This window comes from Pelecanus crispus, chromosome 3 (genome assembly GCF_030463565.1).
Source record: "Pelecanus crispus isolate bPelCri1 chromosome 3, bPelCri1.pri, whole genome shotgun sequence".
NCBI lineage: Eukaryota > Metazoa > Chordata > Aves > Pelecaniformes > Pelecanidae > Pelecanus > Pelecanus crispus.
In genome coordinates, this window is record NC_134645.1 from 7,810,439 (window position 1) to 7,834,124 (window position 23,686).

Consider the following 23,686-nt stretch of genomic DNA (forward strand, 5'->3'; position numbering starts at 1 on the left):
GGCTGTGACAACACAGCTTCTTTGTTGCAACATTTCTGAAGTGTTGTAGTATAGTTCTTCATTTCATCACACCATGAGCACACTGAGGATCCAGTCATGTATCTCAGCACAAACTATTTCAAGACAGACGCATTCCAATTTTTTTGTTTCTGCAACCTGGAAAGTCCCTGTTTCATATTACTTACAGAACTGTATAGAAATATCTTCAACTATAGGACTACATTGATGCCACAATTAAAAACACAAAGATGACAGTATCTCAATGTACGCTGTAACATAAGAGTGAAAATGACCGCAGGCTATTAAAAAAATTTATTAAGATTTTTTTTTTCCATGAAAGATTGGTACTACAATCAATGTAACCATTTAATCAGTCAAGTATGTCTGTTATAGGCAGGCACAACATTACAAAACAGGCAAGTACAATGCCCGATTAAGCAAATACAGTCTGAATATCTATTCATCCACTATTTCTGAAAACAGAATTATCAAATATCCACCAGGGAAAAAGATGAACTATTTTAGTTTCTCTTTGGCATACTTATCAGAACAATGAATTAATTACAAGAGTCTTCTATTGCTGCCAGTGCTGTGAAGGTACTGAATGGAGGACTGTATGTCAGAACTCACTTTTAGGACTCAGGTGATCTGGCTAACGTGTCAGAACCGGTGACAAACGACATTTCAGCTGCCAATACTTCACAAGGCAGACAAGGATTACATTGTTTTATAATGCAGTTTTGTTGAAGGTATAAAAAGAATTACAGTAAATTTATGCACAGTACATACATATTACACACAGTTATATAAATACCCATGCTGTGGCTGGACTTTAGGAAGTTGCTTTATCAGTAAGAAAGCTAGTATGACCTCCCAACATCCATTTAATACACATTGCACTTCGCATCCAGTAATATGTTCATTTCTGTACCTCTCTTAAAAATAGATTTAAAACAGAAGCGAAGAATAATATCGAATCTTTCCATAAACTTTGTTTTCTTATTTACATTGTAATATTCCATTATACATAAAGACTGCATTACGATACATTATCTTCATATAGCTTTTTGTAATACATACAGCTTGAAGCTATTAACATCTTCGTTTGGGAACAGAGATATGACCTATAAGACTATTTAAAAACAATTCTAGCCTTAATTTTGCTCTAGTTTGTTTCACTGAAACCATTCTTTGACAAAAAAAAGTCCTCCTTATTGGGGAGGAAAAAACCAACCCATGTTTAAACCACCTCTGGATTTCCTTAAACCACTGAGAAACTTAGAAACCATAATAATTTTTGCATAATTATATAGCCACTTCAAAGGCCTGTTACTTTTAAATTTAGAACACGAATGACAATTGTGACCATATCTTTAAATTATTATTTAAAAAAAACCAAAACAAACTTCCGGTTGTTTTTCAAACATAGAACAATGAAAACGCAATCATTAATCATACATAATCTTTGTATAACTGGGAAGAGTTCCTATTTTATTAGGAAAAAAATGAACATGCACACACCCCCATTCACAGAGTGAGAACATAAACTACAGCAGCACTTGTCTCAAGTTATGGTGCACATGGTTGCAATACGGGGTATAAAACAAGAGTAGAATTTTCAACATCTGTTAAAACACAAAAAACTTATTGTACAAAAAAATCATTCACATTCTTTGCAATGAAGTAAGGAATCAGCTGTTCAGCTTTCTGGACTCTCCAGCCGGCAAACTCCTCCTTCTATTGCTACGGACTGTCCTGCCACGGCTCCAGGAGGAAGTCTTGAAATGTGAGTCTGTGGAAAAGTCAAGAGAGTATTACCAAGCGAGGAGAGGCAAAATTATGGAGGACACAAAGCAAGCTTGTAAGTATTGAACAATTAAGCTGTTCCATCACTGAATTCTGAGGGCAAACTACAAAGCAACTGGAAAAGCTGCAAACAACTGGGATTCTTTTTTTATTTTGGTTGCGTTAATGTTTAACACATGAAGAGAAGGACCGTGACAGATGTGTAGAAAAGGTAAACTGGATGACCCAGTGCACTGAACGTAGAAGAAAGGAATATCCAGCGTGAAGACAAAAGAAAAATAACTGTGGTATTGCATGGTTTGTAAGTCTATTTCTTAGGGAGATTCAAAAAGGTTTAGTATTGCATACAGAAATACACCTTCCAGAAATCTTAGACACAAAAAACATGTGGCAGAGATAAACTAACACTTCAGAACATACGGCAACTGCAATGATCGGGATGCAAAGAAGAAATTTCTCTGCATAAAATACCTACTCGTCCACCTAAAGAAACCCAAAGACTTCCTCTAAAATATCTGTTGCCAACTGTCAAATAAATGGACCCAAAGAGCAACTGTGTTTCTGTCAACAGGTATCTTTTCCATGCAAAAGTTTTAAAAGCAGGCCTTTGAGATGGCTCTGTAATATTTCAGCCAGAAAGTAAAAGCCAGAAAGTGGGCACGTGTGTTTGCGTACACAAAACTTCAGCTTGTAATTCAGTTGTAACTCAGTGACACTAAGAATCTGTTAAAGATCCTTCATATTCTGAGGTGCATTTTATTACTGATGGGCAAAAGCATTGACTTATGAAAAGATACTTTGACTTGTTAAAAGTAATGACTTTTTTTTCCCCCCTGCACACATTTTTATACTGTGAAAACTGCTTATGTTTTCATCCCCACTGTTGATTTTGAGCTACAGCAAGAGCCATTTACGGATACATTGATTGCTTTCATATAGGGCCAAGTGGCTAAAGCAGTATTCAAACAGAACAACAAAAGGAGTCAGAAGCATGTTTCTACAAACTTTACTGTTTCCTACTTCCGGAGCTGCTGAGAGGGCTCTGGTAAAACATAAAAAAGAGCCTTAGTTGAAACTCCAAAATGCAATAGGGTTGATAGCAGCATTCGCACAGGCTTGAGGCAGAAAGTGGCAATGCCAGGGACTCACCAGCTCAAGCTACGCTCCAGCCACCCCTCCCACCGAAGCACGAGTGCTGGCCTTCATTCCCCTCATGAGTTACACGTTTCACCAAGTGATTCATTAATGCTCAGACAATATAATGCTTAAATAATTATTAAATTAGGAACTAGAAATTATTCCTACTATGATACAAAGCTCACAACATAGAAGTTGCTGGCATTTAGAAATTACAGCTTCCTCCAAGTGCAGCCAACCACATATTTAAGCTGTTGTACATATATTATCCCATTTAAAAGATTTAAGTGCTGCAAAATGTATAACTTGCAATGAGGCAATGGGTTGTGACAAAAAGTATAGATCTAAAAGTTCGGTATAAATCACTTGCATCAATTGAGCACAGAGTGATTTTAGACTGTAACCACAATTCATTGCATCGAAGAGACATTTTGTATCTCAGAGGCAGCTTCTTTTAATTCCTTTCTTGATAACGGTATCCTGGTGTCTGCTCTTAGGTGGTCTTGTTTGCACTTAAATTACAGAATGAGATTTAATTAAAAACATTTAAAGGTTTTCATTTTACTGCTAAAACTTTGATCTCTGGCCTTCCCGCTTGATATACGAACATCTTCCTACTTTCAGAACAATTTTGGTTACAACTGTGATTTACCACTTCAAGAAGAAAAGATTCTTTTCAAATCTGTTACAGTTTCCCCCAAAATGTAACTGACAATTTTTGGACATGTTATTTCGTAAGTTTAAAGAAAAAAAAAAAAAAGACAAAGAAAGAAAAACAAGTGCAAGAAGGGAATTTTTTATTTTATGACCGACAGACCCAAGACATTTTTCCACGTCTGTGAAAATTTCTAAATGCAAAGTGGGATAGGATGACAGCGTAAAAGCAACAATGTTCAACGGGCACAGTAGCAGATTTCCTCGGTAGAAGAATGCCACTGACTCTTTAGTGAGATACTGCAATCGAAGCAAACCAGCAGTCCACTCTAAGGCAGGCATTATTTATAAGTGAGATTGCTTATACAGTGATCAGTCAGAAGTATTAGCAGATCGTTGTAGCAATCCAGTAAAAAGGACTGAGGCCCAAGGATGCTGCCAAGAGGCATAAGAGAGGAAGCTAGTTACTGAAACAGAAGAAATATTAGCACTATCATGATTATCATGAATCTTATTATCAATTTTTTTCATTATAACTACAACAGACCTGATTTGTATAAATTAGTTTTCTGACTGAAATTATGAATTAACCTTTTGCATAGGCTTGATTTATCCCGCAACCCGAAGTTAAATGCCTAATACACCCTTACGTAATTGCAGGAGCGAAACGTGAGGCTTCATTGAATCCACATGAAATTTATAGTTCCTGTTATTTTAAAAAGTTAGTTAAGCATATTATCCTATTAAGTTTTTGAGCAAGGAAAGAAAAATATACAAGAGGGGATAAGCAGGTAGCCAATATCTATCAATACATTATCAATTAGCTATGCTTAAATAGCTGTCCAAAACATATTTCCTATACAAAAACTCATTTCCTATAAAAGGAAGAACACTTTTCCCATACAAAAGACCCCAAACCACTATACACTGGCATCTGTACGTTTCCATTTACAGAATCACCCAAACCACATATAACAAAATCTTTCTTAAAGCCTTTACTTGCATCCTGTTTATTTGCATCCTTTATACGACGGAGCAAATACAGATGCTGTTTTACACTAACTACTACTTATTACTTTCACCAATGGTTGCATTATGTAGAACAAAAGCGAGACAGATCTAAGATGATAGTGTTTAAAATATGTTACCTAATGAGTAATATGAAAGGATAACTTTGCCATGTCAAGACAACTTCAGACAAACTCCCAAGTGAATTCTTACAATTATATCTCCCTTGTTCTTAGCCATAAGAACAAACTCTAGTAAATAAAAAGAAAGATCAAAGAACATTTAATATTTTTAAATGCAACCACAGAACTTATTTGTACAGTTTGTTACATTTTTATATCCCAACATCATATTTTACATTAAGTCCAGATTGTACGGCGGATTAGGTTTAGATTTTAAAAACAGAAAAATAAAAAGCAAACAAAAAAGAACAACACTGGAAAGCTTTTAATTGAATTTGATTAGTCCATCATCTTTAAAAGTTGAATGAACCCACATCTGGGGGAAATTGTGCCTGGGAGCACAAAAACAGGAAAAGAAAAACTTTTCCTGAATTAATCCTCCACTCAGCTTCATGGAAGCCTCTCTTTGAGGAAGCCATATGCCAAGGAAAGGTAGATTAAGAATGATGGGGCTATCCATATCTTCAGCTCGATAAATAGAAATTTTACTGTCCTTGAGAATATTCTGATTTGATTTGCGTTCCTAGAGCAAAGTGAGGTTGGTGAGGGCCTAGTAGGAGCAGAGGTCCTGACAGCTAGGAAACCACTTAGTCACCACAGGTCTTTGTCTGCAACTGAAAGGAGGAACCTCATGCCCACAGTTCAAAAGGAAAAAAGGTAAATGCTAGACGAAACACCTGGATTTTTGCTTCCCACCCTCCATAAAGCACAGACAAGCTAACCAACCTTCAGACACCAATTCTTGCCCCAGGTACCTGCCATTCAAACACACAACGTTTCCCTCTTTTCCTCCTAACCAAACCAAAACCAGGGAGCAACCAAATCCTCCAACCCCAGTGCTGCAGACACTGCCCGTGGAACTTTATTATCTCTCAGTCCCTTTTGATGCACACTGGAAAGTTTTCTACTACACTTCAAGTCCAAAACTAATAGGTCTTTCTGCCCTGGAATAAGTGTTAACTGCTACAGGGACAATATATGGTTTCATCTTTTCGTCACGAAGATTTGATCTACTTTACAAGTTACCTATTTTTAGTATACCTCTTTAAAAAAAGAAAAAAAAACCCCTACAAGTTGTGCCAAGACTTACTTTACTTCATCTCTCATAGACAAAGATTCTGAAACAACCTTGAGAACAACTAATATCAAAAAGATTTTTTTTAGTCTTTAAAAAGCTAGACGACTCCTTGTATTCACATACAAGTATCAGTTTGTCACAACAGCTTCATATTTTTTTCATTAAAAGCATAAATACAATATAAAATGAATATAAAGTTTAAGCCAAAAGACAGTCCTGCATGCGAAAACTGAAGTCAATCAAACACTGCCAAGAGGACAGAGTACAACTACCAGATGGCAGCACATTCAGTTCTTAAGCAAATCTAGGGAGTACTTCATGTGTTTAGCTTGCTTATTACATGCTGAGTATGTGCTTTGGACAGGATAATTTATAAACCAAACTTTTTCCATTCATTACCCTATTGAGATGAAATACAATGAAAGACCAAGGACATCATATACTTAATGAAATTGCTTTCTACCACCTTACTCCTTAAAGAAAAGTACCACCAAACCCATATATTCTTTAGAAAGTCAGAATCACTCAGAGGTCAAACAGCTTTATAGCTGGGTACATGCTTCCACCACGAGAACCATCTGGCCACCTATTCTCAATCTCAATTCTAGGCAGTAATAGCCCGTTTTGGCAGCAATAGCCATCTTCTGCTGCTCTGCCTCCTGGGAAGCTCTCCTCCAACATGGTTTGAATGTACACCTGCCATACGACAGGAGAAGATGCCCCACAAAATACTGGCAACTGCTGCTATCAGAATATCCCATGTGCAACTTGTTTGGTGAAGCCGAAAAAAAGAAAAAAAGAAAAAAAGAAAAAAAGAAAAAAAGAAAAAAAGAAAAAAAGAAAAAAAGAAAAAAAGAAAAAAAGAAAAAAAGAAAAAAAGAAAAAAAGAAAAAAAGAAAAAAAGAAAAAAAGAAAAAAAGAAAAAAAGAAAAAAAGAAAAAAAGAAAAAAGAAAAAAAGAAAAAAGAAAAAAGAAAAAAGAAAAAAAGAAAAAAGAAAAAAAGAAAAAAGAAAAAAAGAAAAAAAGAAAAAAAGAAAAAAGAAAAAAGAAAAAAGAAAAAAGAAAAAAGAAAAAAGAAAAAAAGAAAAAAGAAAAAAAGAAAAAAAGAAAAAGAGGCTCCAGAATGATTGTCCCTGTGGGCAAAAGACAGAAAGACAGACATCCTGATGGCGTGCTTCTGGCTCTCAGGCACTGAAAATACTGATTCTACATACAGGTTGCTTAGGAAGCTAACAGTTTTCCAAGCTCAGATTCACTCTGTGGGTTAAGTATATTACTATACACCATTTATGTATCTAAAAACATTAATATAATGCATTAGAAAAAATAATATTTTAAGAAAGTTGACAATTAAAGCATTTTAATCTCTCTATATCATCCATACATGTATTTAGACAGTCTAAAGCCATGTATCAACCAGTCATCTATTCAGCTCAGCATCCCAGGCTTTTGTAGAGGTATTCTAGAATACTGCCATATCTTAAAATGTGAATTTTACCATTCTGAATTGCAGGTGCTAAGTCAGGTTATTGCATTTATCTTTGCATACCTGGATATACAATCCCATCTTCTCTGCTCTATTCTAAAATATGTCGGCCAAATATGAGGAGAGTTCCAGAACTACTCGCTTTATGCAAGAACTCAACCCAAAAAACTGAACCTATCTTCCCATCTCAGGGCCCATAATTTCCATCAAGGTCTACGAGACAAATATTTTAACTGGTATCTTAGCACTGAAGGTTATTTCCAACAAACATAAATACCTTCTTTTTAGGAGAGAACTGGATGCTCTACTGTATGCACAGAGTTCTTTTCAAGTGAAAATTTCTGACCGATTCCCCAGTCTCCAGACAAGAGTGCAGATTAAAGAAAAAAAAAAAAGTGTAACAGTGACATATACTTTTCCTGTCTCATGAAGTTAAAAGACTGTCTCTGTAGTCTGAAATGAATGACTGAATTATTTGACTTAGTACATCTGTTAACTAAACAGGCTCAGTAAATTTTTCCACTAATTTTTAAATTAGAATTAGGATTCTTCCAAGATATATTTCTTCACCCAATGAGCACTGGATAACTGCCCTTCTCCTGACAAAGGGCTTTCACAGACCTTTTACTCACAAAGTAAAATACAGAAGCCCATCATCAGAAAACCAACAATAATCACTACAATCAGTGTTTGTCATATATATCACTTCAAACTGAGAGAGAAGTAATTTTGCTAAATTTTACAGTGTTAGTAAAGGTGAATAAATCTGATTACGGCACCTAACATCTCAACAGGGAAAGTGAACTGGAAATGGCCTCCCTGTCCACTATGTTTCCTCATACTGGAAAATGAAATTAACTGTCAAAGATAAAGTTTCTGTTTGCAGATTGCAAGCACAACATTTGGAGAAGACAGCAGTTGCTGCTGATGGATGTTTTCAAACACAGCAATATGGAACACTCTCTGCTACTGTTACCCCATATCTTGCAAAGCAACTTGAATTTGGTTCATTAGAAAATGGAAAGAATGGCATATGTAGCTTTGCAATATTAAAATCTGCCATAACATAAAGCTTACTAATTCGTGTTACAAGAAGTGAGTATCTGCCAAAGAGAGATTTAATTTGGCAACTGAATTGGATTACATTCAATATTACAACTAGATTTTTAGAAATTCATTGACTAGGTCATCTAGCTGTTACAAAAACCTAAAACCTGTGAAGCTGAACTACAGGAGTATCTCAAAAGTATTGCAATGTTTACAATAATTGCAGAAGTTAGCAACATTTATACACAGATCATATAGTTAATGTATATGTACTAAGAACCATACTGAGGTGATAAATTATTTCAAATACCTACACATAACACAGGACCAAAAGTGTACATTGTTGTTACTGAGATTGGATTTTTCACTGGAAAGAAAGCACTCGGACTTCAAACACTACTGAAAACACAGTGAGGAAGTACCTACTTTCAAGCAAAAACATCATCCACCACCAACTACTCTAAATCACTAAGAGAATATAAGAAACTTGGGAGATCCAAGAAAAAAGAACTTGTGGCACATCCTGCCCACTTATACTTTCCGCACACAGAATATCCTGGGACTTGAGTGAACAAATACTCTGCAGACCCTGCCTGAGATAAAAGGGCTCCTGCTTGATTATGCACAGATACACAACACTGAATCAAAGGAAGGCTGCCTACCCATAGCCAGAACCTTCAAGAGATGCAGTTGCTATGTGAACTCACATTGCAGGCACACGCTGCACTGTCATTTGAGATCCAAGAAATTCTTTCCCTTTGCAGCATCCTCCATTGGGCAAGCAGACAAGGAACAAGAAAATGTGAAGACTATGTAACTAAGAGGAGTCAATTAACTTGTAACCTACCCACTAACCTCCTTTCCTTCCTGTGCTCCATTTACATCTAAAATCACATTATGGGTGAATTCAGGGAGTTATTTCTCCCCCTCCCAAATTACGTGGCAGAAGGTCTCAAAGCCCTTCATGCGAAGTGACACTTAAACTGCTCTACCAAATGCTATCCCAACTGTTAAGACCTCAAATATTGCACATCGCCTGCAACAGTATGGACAGAGCTCCAAGAAGCAACGCTGTAGTCATCACAACAGAGCTATTTTCCCAATGGTGACAACACAATTGCTCAAGCTCTCAGAATGTAACCTAATCAGTTCAGGAAAATTGGCACTGATTAATTGAAAGCTGCCAGAGTATCTTTAAAGAGGTAACAGCTCCGGTAACAGGATGACCTTCTTAGCTGATGGTATGATCAGCTGTTGGACCTATTATGGATCCATTAAAAAAAACCATCTGGAAGATTATTCTGAAAACTAGTGTCTCAGAAAGAGAAGAAAGTTTGGGCAGGAAATCTAAAAGAGCTAACTGCTTATCAAAGATCTTGAATTCATATCAAGTAGTTAGTGAGTCAACATCACAATAACAAAAAAGAAAAAACATACCTCCTCAGTTTTTGAAGATATTTAATCTCCCAGTCCTTCAATCTAGAAGTCTTAACCTTTGCTGATGCAGCAATTACTGCTACAAAAGGAGCTGGCTAAGTGCAGAGGAAGTCCACAGACTAATAATGTCTATCTATTCTCACGGCTGCAGCCAGAAACTTCTGCAGCAGTCTAGAATATTCTAACAGCCTAATGGCTAGAAACAGTTGAGTGTCAGCTTATGTGATGATTCTACCATCATATAGACGGCAATGCAGGAACTTGCTTCAGGAGATCTCGGGAAGTCCATTCATCTTCCCAAAGAACAGGCCTAATGCTGAAACAGTCTGTCACGGTATGGCTTCAGGAAGGAAGTCTGGGACTGGCAACTTCTAAAACGGAATGTATCTGTTCCCTTAAGCTCATCACAGCTGAGGCTCCCAGGCACCAGCCCAGATAAGTTGTAGCAATAGGTGGTATAGGTTAGTTCCAAGAAGCATATAAAAGAGTCAAAGCTGTTCAGATGAAAAGTTTTGTTTCCTTCCACATCCAATATGTGACAAACATTGGCACCAAGTGATTATGAAACTGCTCATGTCAAGAGGGATGACAGGAAGCAAGGAAGAGTACAGTTGAACCAGCAAGGATACGCTTTGATCAGCTGCTTGTGGCAGTGATGTAAGGGTTCAAGGGCGTAAGAATCAGAGGGAAGTCAATGAGGTATCCACTATGCAGGTAGTGAAGATGGCATTGCCAGTGCTATCAGTGGTGGAGGAGCTGAAATACTTTTCCAGTGCTGAAAGAGAGCTAAGGGCAAGTAATAGGACACACAACCAGAGATTACTGTGTCAGCAGTAAGGTGTGAACTTAGTTCATCTGGCAAGCCTCCACAGTATTTTTAAAGTAACATTCAACATTTTAAACCAATGTTCGACAGGAAATGGTGACTTTTCCAGGCAACTGGTTTTCCAAAAAAAAGACTGGACACCTTTCCAGAAAGTATGCTTTAAATCAAACAATTATTAGTCACAGTGCAAAATTGTTCCACAGCTCCTGCAGGCTCAGCCATTTTACACATTTAGGCTGGCAAAAGTTAGCACTCAGGCAGTCTAGTTTGGAGGTGAGCGGCCGGCTGCAGGACCCAGTCTTTTCTAAGTCTGGAGGAAACCCCTGTTGCAAGGATACATCCAAATCAGTACTTGGAGAGCTCACAGTGCGAAAAGCCAGAAGCACCGGCAGGTCAGGATGAACAAACCACTTCAGGTCTCCGATTCCGCTTTCCTGTCCCACTCTTCTTTTAAGGAGTTGCTGATAGTTAATTGGTTGAGTAGGTTTCCACCTCTCGAGTATAGCAGTGTCTGCAGGTGAGCTGGTATCTAGCTTGTAAGTGTCTAAGTGTTTGCCTTGTAAGAAAGGCCTCCTATACCTCCACAATCTTTGTCTGGGGTTCAGAATCACCATTTGCTAGGTCCTATTATGAAATCCATTAACCTCCAATGCACAAAGAATCACACCAAGATTGTAAAGCAGGATCCTTTTTTTCCTTAGTATGTACCCCTTTATATAATTATGATTCTAATATTAGTCTAATTCATAACAGTAGACACTTAAAAGGCTTCTCACTTTCTAAAAGTCGTGCTATAAAATACGTTTTCATGTTCATTAAATTGAACCAGCCCAAAATCAGCCACTGTGACAACCCCTTGGTTTAAGAATAAAACTTGAGTCCTAGACTGATGAAAGAAAGAAAAACTGAAGCTCTTTACCACCCTAGAAAAACAGGAAAGCAAGATGTTTCCTTACAAGCCACTGCCTGATCATTTTGCTATGGTGCTCATAAACAAGTGATATTTTATACTTTTATAAATTCTTATACCATTATTCTTTCATGGCAAGCACTCAAAATTAATTGTACCAAAACAGTTAGTCTATTAAAGAAAAGGGATTTTTTTTTTTTTTTACTTGCAATACATTGTGTTCTATTTCAAGCCCAGTTTTCCATCTATAACTTAGTCCTAGTTGTAGCAGAATAAAATTCCAGCTTTTATGACAGAAGACTTTTTTTGATCAATAGAAGTCAGCAGCAAAAGCATTTGTGGTTTTTCTCTGGAAAGCATTTGTGACCACAGACTCAAAGCAGGAAGAAAGGGAGGGGGATTAACTCTTCAATGAAGGTCAAAAACATAATTTAAAAGTGAACCAAGAAGAGCAGCTGTGTCTGTCAGCGCAATCAAGATTACCAGCTGGAGAATTTACCAGCAGTATGAAAACAATGCACACCAGATGTCAAATGTTGCAACTGTGAGTAGGAAAACATCTCTGGGCATGGCACTGTCATGCTAGTACTCATTACCAGACAGATTTCATATTTAGCATTTATTTATTAATTAGACAGACACTACCAGGAAGAAACAATAATATGTTGAGCCTTGCAGTGTGAGCCAGAGGCAGGTGTGCACACTGGAATAATTTAACATCATGCATTCTAATAATTCCCCTTCTTTCACTGCAAACACAAGATAATGATTTTAAAACTGATTAGCGAATACTAGAACATCTGCAGCTGAGCTTGCTTTAGTTTCACTCAGTTCAGTCTGAGCTTTTAGCTTGAGTTTGGATTCTTTTCTAATAATCTGAAATAAATATTAAGAAAACAAGTAAAACCACACTCTATTCCATGGATAATTAACCAGAAAGAACTCTACATAAGTCATGAAAGCGAGTACTTCACTAACACCTCTACCAGCACTTCCTTCACCAGCTGCTTTTTATCTTCCTCCTCCTTCTGGGGCATTCTTGTCTTTTTTTCTATAAATTTTACCCCTTGAGAATGAACTCATCCATTCCCAATTCTTCAAGCAGCATGTTACACCATTCTTGCTGTTTAAAATATCTGATGTCAATTTTCTTTTGTACGTTCTTTTATTGTCTTGCTCACATCCTCCTTTGTATTTACCTCTCAAATGAAATACAAGAAAAAGAAAAGGAGAAAAAAAAAACAAAAAAGAGAGAGAAAGATAGATTTGGGTTTTGTAGTCCTTTCCCCCTCCATTGCTGATGACTAAACTTTCTTCTTCAGCAGATACACAAGCAGCCATTTCTGGAAAGGGCCAACAAATCCAGGCCCTCAAATTCTTTCCTTTTCCAGGCTTTAACAGTCATCCTTCCATCAAAATGCTGGCTGTCTTTCTTGCTCTTATCTGCTGCTATGAACTTGTTGGCTGTCATCTTCTCCTCTAATACATGCAAGTGTTCCAGTAAACACCCCCGCCTCCCCCATTATTTTATCTGTATCAGAGAGCCTTCTTATTCTAGCTCTTTCTCACACTTTCATCACTTCCTTTAACTAGTTCCGATTGCTCTCCGTCTTGAATATTTATGTCTGTACATGTATAAATGTCTACAGAAATTACAATTTTGCCTCTGCTTGCAGCTTCTCCCATGTTCATTCTCATTGTCCAAACACCTCTTCTAAATGCTCTCATTGCTACATCGCAATACCTGCCTTTTTCTCCCTTCAGTGCTATATTCCTAAGAATAGGTGACTCATCCACTTGGTTAATCCCTACTCCTTCATCTTGATGTTAAGGATTTCTCCAGTTTCCATTGCTAAACTCAATTTTAACATACTATTTCTCTCATTGAATAAGAAAAAAAAAATTATTATCAGGCCCCAAGAAACCGAAAACATGGATGTTAATATCCAAATTATTTATCACAGAGGCTATTCTGGGAACTAGCTTGAAGTTTGTTTTATATCCTCTCCCTTCTTCCTTGATGGTGCAACTTGCTTTATCTGAAGGAAGACATACCCACAGAAAAATTCCGTACCACCCTAAATAGCCAGTAAAACTGAACCGAGCTGGATAAAGTTATTCAAATACAATTAATGTCAGCAGAGGGAATGGACATATGTTTGTGGCACCTTTTACATACATTAGCATAGGTTTATTAACTGCTGCATGTAGGTTTGTTAACTGCTGCAATTAATAAAAAAGGGATTAGAAATGCCCAATCAATAGATACATTTAACTGCTTATGCACCCATTATTTTTTCCCTTCTCGTAAGGCAGAAATTACTTGTATATTTTGTTACCATTATTTCATATTCTCCTCAGCTTCTGCACTCATTCTACTGTATAACAACCTATTCTTCATAGCTTACCTTAGCTTTGCCATCCTGTGCAGACATATATCCTACACACATGCTCTCTGTTGTATGGCTCCACAGAAATTCCACTATAAAGGAAAATGCAAGAAGTCACAAAAAATGCATTGGTTTAAAATTTAAGATGTAGTTTAACAAGACTGGAATCTTGAGAAATGAATATAACTTAAAATATAGTTTGGGAAAGGACAACAAGCAAACTTAAAGAACAAAAACTACTTACCAGAATAATTCAATCTCAAAGGAAACAGCTATCAAACAAACAAGATTTTCCTGCACTATTTGCAGTCACACACTGCAGAACTAATACCCAGAATGAGAACATTACTTCAATGATATGGAGCCTCCAAGATGAGAAATACATCAACTGCAACTACAGTTAAAAGATACGACCAACTTTTAAAGCAGAGGCCTGTTCCACCCATAAAGTAGAAGCAGATATAATTTGCATTTGTCTTGAACCCAGACATAAGCACACTACAATAGCATAAACCCAGATGGCATACAAGGATTCTGTAGAACTGTAGCACTATCAACAGCTTAACCACTAACAAGCATTTTTTCACAGAACAGAGCATAGATGTATACATAATATGTAACTACCAATAGGTAAATGGAGATTTGTTGTTTAGCTGCACAAGTAGGATACAGGAAAACATGCAGAAGTAGTAAAGTCTGCGAGATGAGAACTGAAGATATAAAGCAGGCAGGAAAGACATCTGGTGAAAGCAAAATAATCCTGCAGAAGCAGGAGAGATGTCCGATGGAAGCAGAATAACAGCGCACAATAAGGAAGATGCCTGGCAAAATTAGAGCAAGACCTGGTCCCAAAAGTACGCTGAATTACATGGAGAGCATATGCAATCATCCCCTTTCTTTGGGAAAAGAAAGGATGGAGAAAGAAAGATGGAGAAGAAATGAGCCCATTTTGATTTTGGCTTCCCCATCAAAGCACTCTCAGGTCTGATCACCTTGACTTCTAGCACTGGCTATAAAGCATCAGCTCTCTGGTACTGCATACGCACAGCTAATTTAGGATGTAAATGTTAAAGGCCAACTGTTGTGTGTGTAGTGATAATGATTAAGAAAACTAACCACTGCTGACGTGTATTGTTAATGCATGCTAATGCAGTAAGGTGTTGTTCTGAAGTCTGAAAGCGGTCCGATTTATCAACTGTCCAAACAGCCCATTATAGTGATCTTTAATTCCCTGATACACACACAGGTATCTTTATATATACACACACACCCCTACTCAGCTGCAACTCAAAATTCAGACAAAGAGCACATTATTCATACATTTAGCTCCCATCCAGTGGAGCTTTATAAATTACCATGCTGTATTCTTCCTGCTCTATGTCACAGCCATTTGTCTTTGTGTTCATTAAGTACATAATTTGGAAGGGGGGAAAAGAAAGAAAGAGTAGCTGACCAGAATTCAGGGTGTTTCACAGAATACTGTAAAAGGTTTAAAAAATTGCCCTGAACTATAAATTTTTCCTTTGGATTACAGAAGGAGTCTTACATGAATTACACAAGATGCCGTGAAAAGCTATTTCCAGATATTTCATTAGAGACTTTCACATACTGCAAAAGGCTTCATTAGATGGTTTTAAAACTTACTCATTCCTACTCCTCATGTTCCTTTAACATGGTTGACAAAGGTCACAGCATGCTGAGTATGCTTATCCTTTGAACCATTTATCCTTGCATAGCAATTAACCCAGAGTAGAAGATCAAAGTTTAGACAATCCCAGCAAGACTTGAAGATTCTGACAGATATGTAGATATCATCATAAAAGAAAAATGAACTTCATTTAGGTATGCACTTTGCTCCCCGGTAATAGATTCATGACTGATATTGCCAAAGGTTAGTCAAAAGCTTTCAGACGGTGAAACATAATCAGTGCAACGTAACTGCATTCGATGAGGCCAACCCCTCCCTAACACCCTAAAGGTTCAACTGTAAGTGAAATTATTTTTTGGAGACCAATTTAATCTTGCCTTTCAATTTGGAGAAGTTGGGCAATAGTTCAGGCCAAATACCCTCAAAATATTATTTCTTTGCCTTTGATAACTCTAGGCTTTTTTTTTTTTTTTTTTAAGTTTTTAATAATTTTTTTCTTCTACGTTGTCTACCAAAGGTAGCACATACTAGCATAACACATGGCTATTGCTAGCTATTACAAGTACTGGAATTACAATGAAAAACCTAAGTTACATAGTTATCTGAAAACATTTCACATATTTTCAACCATTTAATAAATCACTTTCTTGCAATTTGTTTCAATAGTTAAAACAAACAAAAAGGATCAAAAAAGGATCATCCCTGCAATAAAGACATGAGATTCCATTATTCTATACACTGAGTTCGTCAGTATTACACAACTTATCTTCAATCCAAACAACCCAAATACTACATATGTTTAATTATACATTAATTCAGCATACACTATAAGGCAGGAAATTTCTGTGGTACAGAAAAAAAAAATACCTTTAGAATAAGCCATGCTACCTGAATCTTATTTGAGTGGAAAGAAAACCAAAAATCAATGGACATATAGTCTTTACTTCTGATGTACGATATATGGAGATTTTCTTTATTAATTTTTGATTAAAAAATACAAAATCTTCCTTAATAGGTACATGCTTTCTTACATGAATGACAAGCATTAAATGAATAGAAATATTTCTCTCACTTCCAAACATAAGAAACTGAAGGTTAAGTTGATCTTGTTTGTTCTTATTTAATCAAACTTGTATTTTCATTTTCTTAACTCCTTTTTAGGAACAGAATTTACGTTGTAGGATGCTTTTCCACTAAATCAATCATGTCACAATTATTCCATTCTTAAATCTGAAAACTGTAAATCAAACTTGCAACATTCTCTGCATGTTTAGCAACCCATGCCCTGATTCTGGAGTCAGGATTAGACAGTCTTGGCTTTCAAATAGTTGAAAGGCAAGAGTAAGATGATTGTCAAAGTCTATTTGATAGTCTAATTCTTCAAAAAGACAAGCTATTCAAGTAATAACTCCCTCCAAAATAACATACAAAAGCTATTTCTAAAACCTTTTCCCATCCAAGCCTTCCAAAACCATCATTGGAATTGCAAGGATTCACCTCCCAAATGTCTGGTTCTTTGTCTTCTGGATAAGATCAGATTTTGACCAAAAGCATAAAACACACGTAAACTTCAGCTGTTGGGTAGAGAAACATGAATGTTATTAACTGTATTGAGCAAAATTACTTATTAGAGTGGATGACTGGAGCGGGGGATACAATCAGACTCAAGCCGACCAACACAAAGTAGTACACAATACCTAAAGATTCTTGTAATGCAAACCAGCAAGGTGTAATACGAGAACAAGAACAAAACTGAAAGGTAACATACACCTCATCCTGTGCAACTGTAGTAACTTGACCCTGCCATCCTGGAAGTCACTGAATAGACAGCAATAAATACTGAAGTTTGTGTGGGTTAACCCATCATTAAGAATATATCTGCTGGCTCACCTTTAGCACATGCTCTGCCTGCTACTCCAAGCTGTCTGCAAGCAGGCAAACTCTGGTGACACAATGTTAGGATTTAGCGGGACAAAAGCAGTAATGAATTAAAACAAAGGTGAGGTGTCTTTCTAAACAATAGCCTATAGATTAAAAAGTAATTATGCAGTTCAAGAATTACCAGGCAAGATGCTATCACCTGCCTTAATACACAAAGTTAAATTAGGTGATCAAATTTGTCATGTCAGATCTTAAAAGACATGAAAGCTACTTCAAACCCATAACGCTACTGACAGTGATTCATGAAACACTTGGGGAAACAACCATAAAGCAGAGGATTATACGAAGGAAAAAACCTTTAATTCCGGTAGCATAACATAAATATACATTAGACAGGTCCACGTGACCCAATATATAAGCACATAGCATGACCAGACACATATGCCCACATCTGAGGAGCACCACAGGAAAGGAGTTGGTACAAGTGTCACGCTGAAGGAATTCATATGCCCCCAGTCCCAAATCCCCGCCTTCAAAGAGGAACACGGGCTTTACTGTCTCTGGGTTGTATTTCCACCACCTCTGCTAGTAGCCTACAGCGTTCAGTTTTCTAGCTGTTTATGACAAACCGCATGACAGTTTACTACAATACACTTGTTCCATTGCAAAGCAGCAAGACAGATGAGGACCTTGTTTCTAGGACATAAACAGGGCTGAAGGGCTGTAAAGGTCAGAGCCTTTTAAAACCACTCAGCTACTGATGGAGGCAAAGTACAGTCTTCTGCTGATCTCAATATAAATAGCAAGTACTCCTGTTGTCTGCATATGCAAATAGTAACTGCGACTTATCTGAACAGATTTTCCTGGGCATAACAGAAAATTTCTAAACATAAACCAACCTCCCTTCCAAATTTTATGTCTATCCTCCAAATTTCCACCTTCTATCCTGCAAAAAGGAGGAACAAAGAACTTTTTAGATACCATTTTTAGCATATAAACCACTGAGAAGCAGTAAACAGTCATACGCATTATCCCTAGGTAAAAATGCAATTCTTTCTATGAGAGGCATACCCTGTCTCACCATAAGCAACCGTTACTCCTATGCCATGGTTTTTGAAGGATCCCACACAACCCTCTGAATCACAATTCCACTCAGAAACGACAAGTCAGAAGGAACGCTCTTTTCCGCAGTTTTAGAGAACAAGGCTAATCCTACTATTTCACTTTCTAGAATTTTATAATCCCAAACAATTTCAATTCCTTTTTGTTTTCTCTGTGGCCTTTGAACAAGGGCAAACACGCACAGACAGTTTCTATTTCATCTTTCGCTTTGAGTTAGCTCCTAGCTCAAGTAAAAATTAGTAAGAATTTCTTACCTAGTAAAGTTGGCTTTTCCTGTGATGATTCAGGCTCTGCTGAACACCTGCAAGACCGAAGAACTATCACACCTCCGAGTACACCTTCTTCATTGGCTAGAAAAGGTGAACCTGCATAAAATTGATGGGGAGAATTATTGGCAACAGGAATATTTTCTTGGGTATTTTTTTTATTTCACTTTCCTGCCTTCCCCCTTTAATCTTGTCACTAAGTGTTGAAAACACTGTCAGGTCAACCCGTTTTATTTTTTCTAGTGTTTCTAATAAGTAACTTTCTAAATAGCAATCTACTAATCTACTAGTAATCAGAAAAGGAAAAAGAGCTCCATGGAATAAATAAAAAAAAAAAAATTGGAAATTGAATTTGTGAGTGCAAAACCATTGGTTCTTGGATCAAGGAAGATGTAACAATGAAAAATGGACTGTCAAGTTGAAAAAAAATCATGTCTCAATATTTAGTTCTTTCTGTACTATAATTAATATAAGGATGGCCACATATGAAAAAAATCAAGCAAATTTGGGTCACTTTTACAGTTTATTCATTTTTCCCAATTTAAAGCACTTTGTACAGAGACATCATCAAACTGCTATAGACTGTCTTCCTTGCTGTTTTATGAATATTAGCAGAAAAGCCAAAACACATCCTACTTTTTAAAGTGGCTTTTCTGTTGTTAATTTAACACATATGATATAAAACATCTTCTATCAGAAGCTGGAAAAGTTTTAAAGTTAGCAGAATCATAGAATCATAGAATAGTTTGGGTTGGAAGGGAATCAAGCCGAAGTATTCTTTTTCTGGTTTGTAATTTGAAATGAGATTCCTATAGTTTTAAATGTGGAAACAATGGTATGATTTACATAGGATTTAAAATGTCTTGAGCCACAAAATTAACCAAGTCCTTGCACTTAAGCCCAAATAGACCCTAGTCACACATTTGCAATACACTGTGATTTAAAGTTGAACATACAATTGCAACAGGCATTTCATATATTTCTTTTCAATTATTTTCTTTTAAATAAATCAACATATTATGTCTAGTGCACAGACACTGTAAAAGGATTTGCTGGCCACAAGAGCTTTAGAGCAGATGTACTCATCAGCCTCCTTCAATTTGCCCACAGCTATTCGTATGATTAAAATTACTCCTTTAATGCAAATAACAACTACAAAAAAAACCCAATAAGAACCAACTTCAAACTTTGCTGTAAGGAAGACTAAAAGCTTTACCATGTTCTCTTGCAACATAAAAGCAGCCATGTTTGGAAGTGATACAAGGCGGTCATAGCAACAGAAGCCCATATCACAAGGAGGATAACAAATGTAGCATGCTTAATAAACAGTAATATCTTATTTGACCTAATACAAACAGATATTTTCTTTAAAGTGCCATTTGCTTAGCACAAGAACTATTACTAGGTGCAAATTACACCTACTGTATTACTCATGGCTTGCGACCAGATCCCTGTGAACCAAGAATCCAGCCAATGGTAACATAATAGATAACAAAACAGGAAAATATGTTTGGTTAAAATAGAAATGCAAGGCTTCGAAAATTGTAAAGAGTTCTACCACCCAAATCAAAATCTTTTACTCCATGCTTTCCAAGATGTTAAGTTTCTCTCTTATACTTTTACCGCATTAACCAAATGCTGTTTAAGTATGTGGTATGATTTTTGCAAGCAAATGAACAAAAAAAAAAAATGGTTTTCTTCATAGGGAACATGCATCCTTTAATCTTTATCTCAGAGACTCAGGTACTTCAAAGACAATGTCTTAACTTGAACTTGGTCTGCAGACCTGATCTTATACTCAATTGCACAAATTGCTCAGGCTATAAGCCATGCTGTGGTGAAGTCATTGCAAAGAGACAGAAAAACTTTTGGGGTTTTACTGGCTTGGTTTTTTGGTTTGGTTTTTGTTTGTTTGTTTGTTTACATAAGCAGTGCTTCTCCTGGTTCTTTCAAGGTTCTAGTGAAAAATACTAATCATCTCTTTAATTAGAATGGTTAAAAATGTTCTACTTCAGCGGAACGCAGCCAGCAAACTGGCTATTTAAAGCAGATAGAATATTTAAGGCCATATTAAAACACTAAGACTGTATAAATGTGCATAAAAACAGACAGCAACTACTGATTACAGACTTGATGCCACTAACGTCTGGTTCTAGAAATTATTATATTGGGTTAATCGCTTACTTTTTTTTAGTGTTTTTCTTCCTTCCACACTCGGGTAAGAGTAAATGAAAGAAAAGCTTGTAAATATACCAGTCACAAATTTCTTCATTTTCCCAGTATTGCTGTCAACTATGTGCCATCATCAATGATCAAATTTTCAATAATCTGAACAACTTGCACATGTTAGGCTCTCTCTTTTTAAACTTTAAGAGAAGACTTGGCAGTATATTTCTTTCCATGTAAAGAGTCTGTCTGCAGCAAAACACGTAATGCTACATTTTCGTCAGAATCCTTTCATTTTTACAGGGATTTCTTTGCAGGAACAAAACATTTATCTTCTTCAGTGGACTACAGAATGAGAAAAGTAATCAGTCAAAGTATGTGTTTTGTGAGACTTTTTTTAAAAAGGGCTCTAAGAAAATAATTTAAAACTTGGGCTTCAAGCACGTAAGACAAACTCTTAAGCTTACAATTTAATCCAAAAAGATGTTCTACCTATCATGTACAGCTATGCTCATGAGAATCCCAGTTCTGCCAGCATAAATAGCATTTATTTATTTACTTACTTTAAACATGCTGTCCATCGTATTGCCCTAAATATGTACACAATTGTTTTCTGAACCAAGTTACTTCCTTCAATGATTATGCAACATGGAAGCTTTATTACCAGTCCACAAAATTCAAAGGCTTTGAAGTGCATGCTAAACACTCAAAAGCTAGAAAATTGACTGTATTAATTCAACCTTTCCTGAAGCACATTGCCAGTCTACTGTTATTTCAACTAGAAAACTCCAGAAGAGGATTAATTTAATAGCACTGCGCATGATAAAAGCATGATAAAGTATAGTTTTAACTTCAGCACTCATAAAACACACCAGATAAGCAAGAAGCTGGCTTCTTTAAGAAGAACACAAGTTGGGCCCTTGGAGTAAGGACAAATGTTGGTTATACCAAACAAGACCAGGTCTTACTGCACTAACTTTGTAAGAATCAACCACAACTGTAGCACTGGGGTGATACAGAGATGAGTAAAATGGCTTAGAGAACTTGCAGTGGGTAATCTGAATGGAGTATTAAGCCAGGGAATGTCTTAAAAGTTTGTTATGCAAACAAAGCAAAGACGACAGGATGCATTCTCTCTCTCCTACAGATGGAAACACAGCGTTACTTGCCCAGTGGTGCACACCATCAAAACCCAGAACCTACAGGCTGTCCTCATTTGCAGCACCTTGACCAATATACTACAACACAATGATGAAAACAATGGCATTGTGATGGCTTTCTTGTTGCAGCCAGCCATGCTTTGGAGCTGTAGCAACAAAGATTGAGCCAAAATACAGTTGCAACTCAAGAAATTACTGAGATTTAGTATTTTCAGCTGAGCTATTGAAGATTTGGGGGGTTTGGGGGGGTTTTGTTTGTTTGTTTTTTAAAAAAGCATAATCCACAGCCAAATTTTAATCTTCTACACCATTTTACCATCAGCTGCAGACTGAGCATTATTCTGGAAAGGAGATAAAAAGGTCTGAAACAAGAACATATCCCTTCTTCCCGCCTCTAGACACGAGCAGCAAATGAAAACACAGTTACTTGCAAAACCCCTGCAATAGTTCATGACCTTCTCACCCGCACCACTTCCACGGGCCATCTGTTTCCCCACTTCTGCTGGAGGTTGCCATCCACGGAGCCATCCAAAGCAAATTGTGTGACTACTCCCTCATCCATTCCAATTGCTTTCACCAGCAGTTTCAGCTAAGCTGTCTCCGTGCAAAATCAGCAACAATATGGAATGTGTCTCTAACTCACTGCACTAAGTTGTGGGGAATCAATTTCTAAATAGTGGCAGTAAAAAAAAGTTGCCTACAGTACTAACATTACAGTATTCTACACTACAGTAAATTCAGACAGACTGGTTTCTCCTCTCTTAAAAATCAAGACTCTAAGCCAAATTAAATACACACTGAACAGCACATTCTTTAAAACAGAGAACGTATTTCATTTTCCAATTAAAGCAATTTTAAAAAGTTAGAAGAGGGATTCAAATATATTAATATTTTTTTAAACAAAGATATTTCTGGATATGCAGACTTATTATTGAGGATTACAGTTATGCTAAAGAGTGTATTCTAACACAGCAATACAGTGCAAATGAGTAGGTCTATGTTAAGCAAGATTCTAGACAGCTGAATGCTATGCATCCATTATTAAATCTGTAAAAATAATGGTACAAAAGTAGTATTATACTTTATTTCTAAACAGAATCCATGCACTGTACACAGGAATGAATCTGAGTGTTCTCAAAACACTGTGAATTTGAAGGTCAGGAACATATTTCATTAATTCAGTTCTAAAAAATCATTTTGCTACAGCCAAGCCATTGAGAAAAAGAAATAATAGTGCAGACTCCTGTAAAAAATAACAATATAGGTAATGGCATTTTTTCATATACATTATATTTAATTAGTATTTAAACAGGAACAGTAAAGGTGCAACTGAAATATGGCCATGTATATTAAAGTCGTAATGGTTGCTCATTAGAAGGAAAAAGTAATCTGGCTCCCACACCCCGACATGATTTTTGCTCTTAAGAATGATACGTCTTGCTGTACAACTAAAAATTCAGTAAAAATAAAACAAAATATGCC

The 23,686-nt window shown here is 36.6% G+C and overlaps 1 protein-coding gene across 1 annotated transcript in view; it reads right to left on the reverse strand.

The window, feature by feature from the left end:
* Positions 1 to 388: 388 nt before the first annotated feature.
* TASP1 (taspase 1) overlaps positions 389 to 23,686 on the reverse strand; it is an 89,200-nt gene continuing 65,902 nt past the window's right edge. Inside the window, exons 12-14 of the mRNA XM_075707280.1 lie at positions 18,867 to 18,977; positions 13,980 to 14,053; positions 389 to 1,792 (exon numbers count right to left, since the gene is read on the reverse strand). Of these exons, the coding sequence (XP_075563395.1) occupies positions 1,700 to 1,792; positions 13,980 to 14,053; positions 18,867 to 18,977 (278 nt within the window). The 3' untranslated portion in view covers positions 389 to 1,699. The remainder of the gene's footprint in view (positions 1,793 to 13,979; positions 14,054 to 18,866; positions 18,978 to 23,686) is intronic.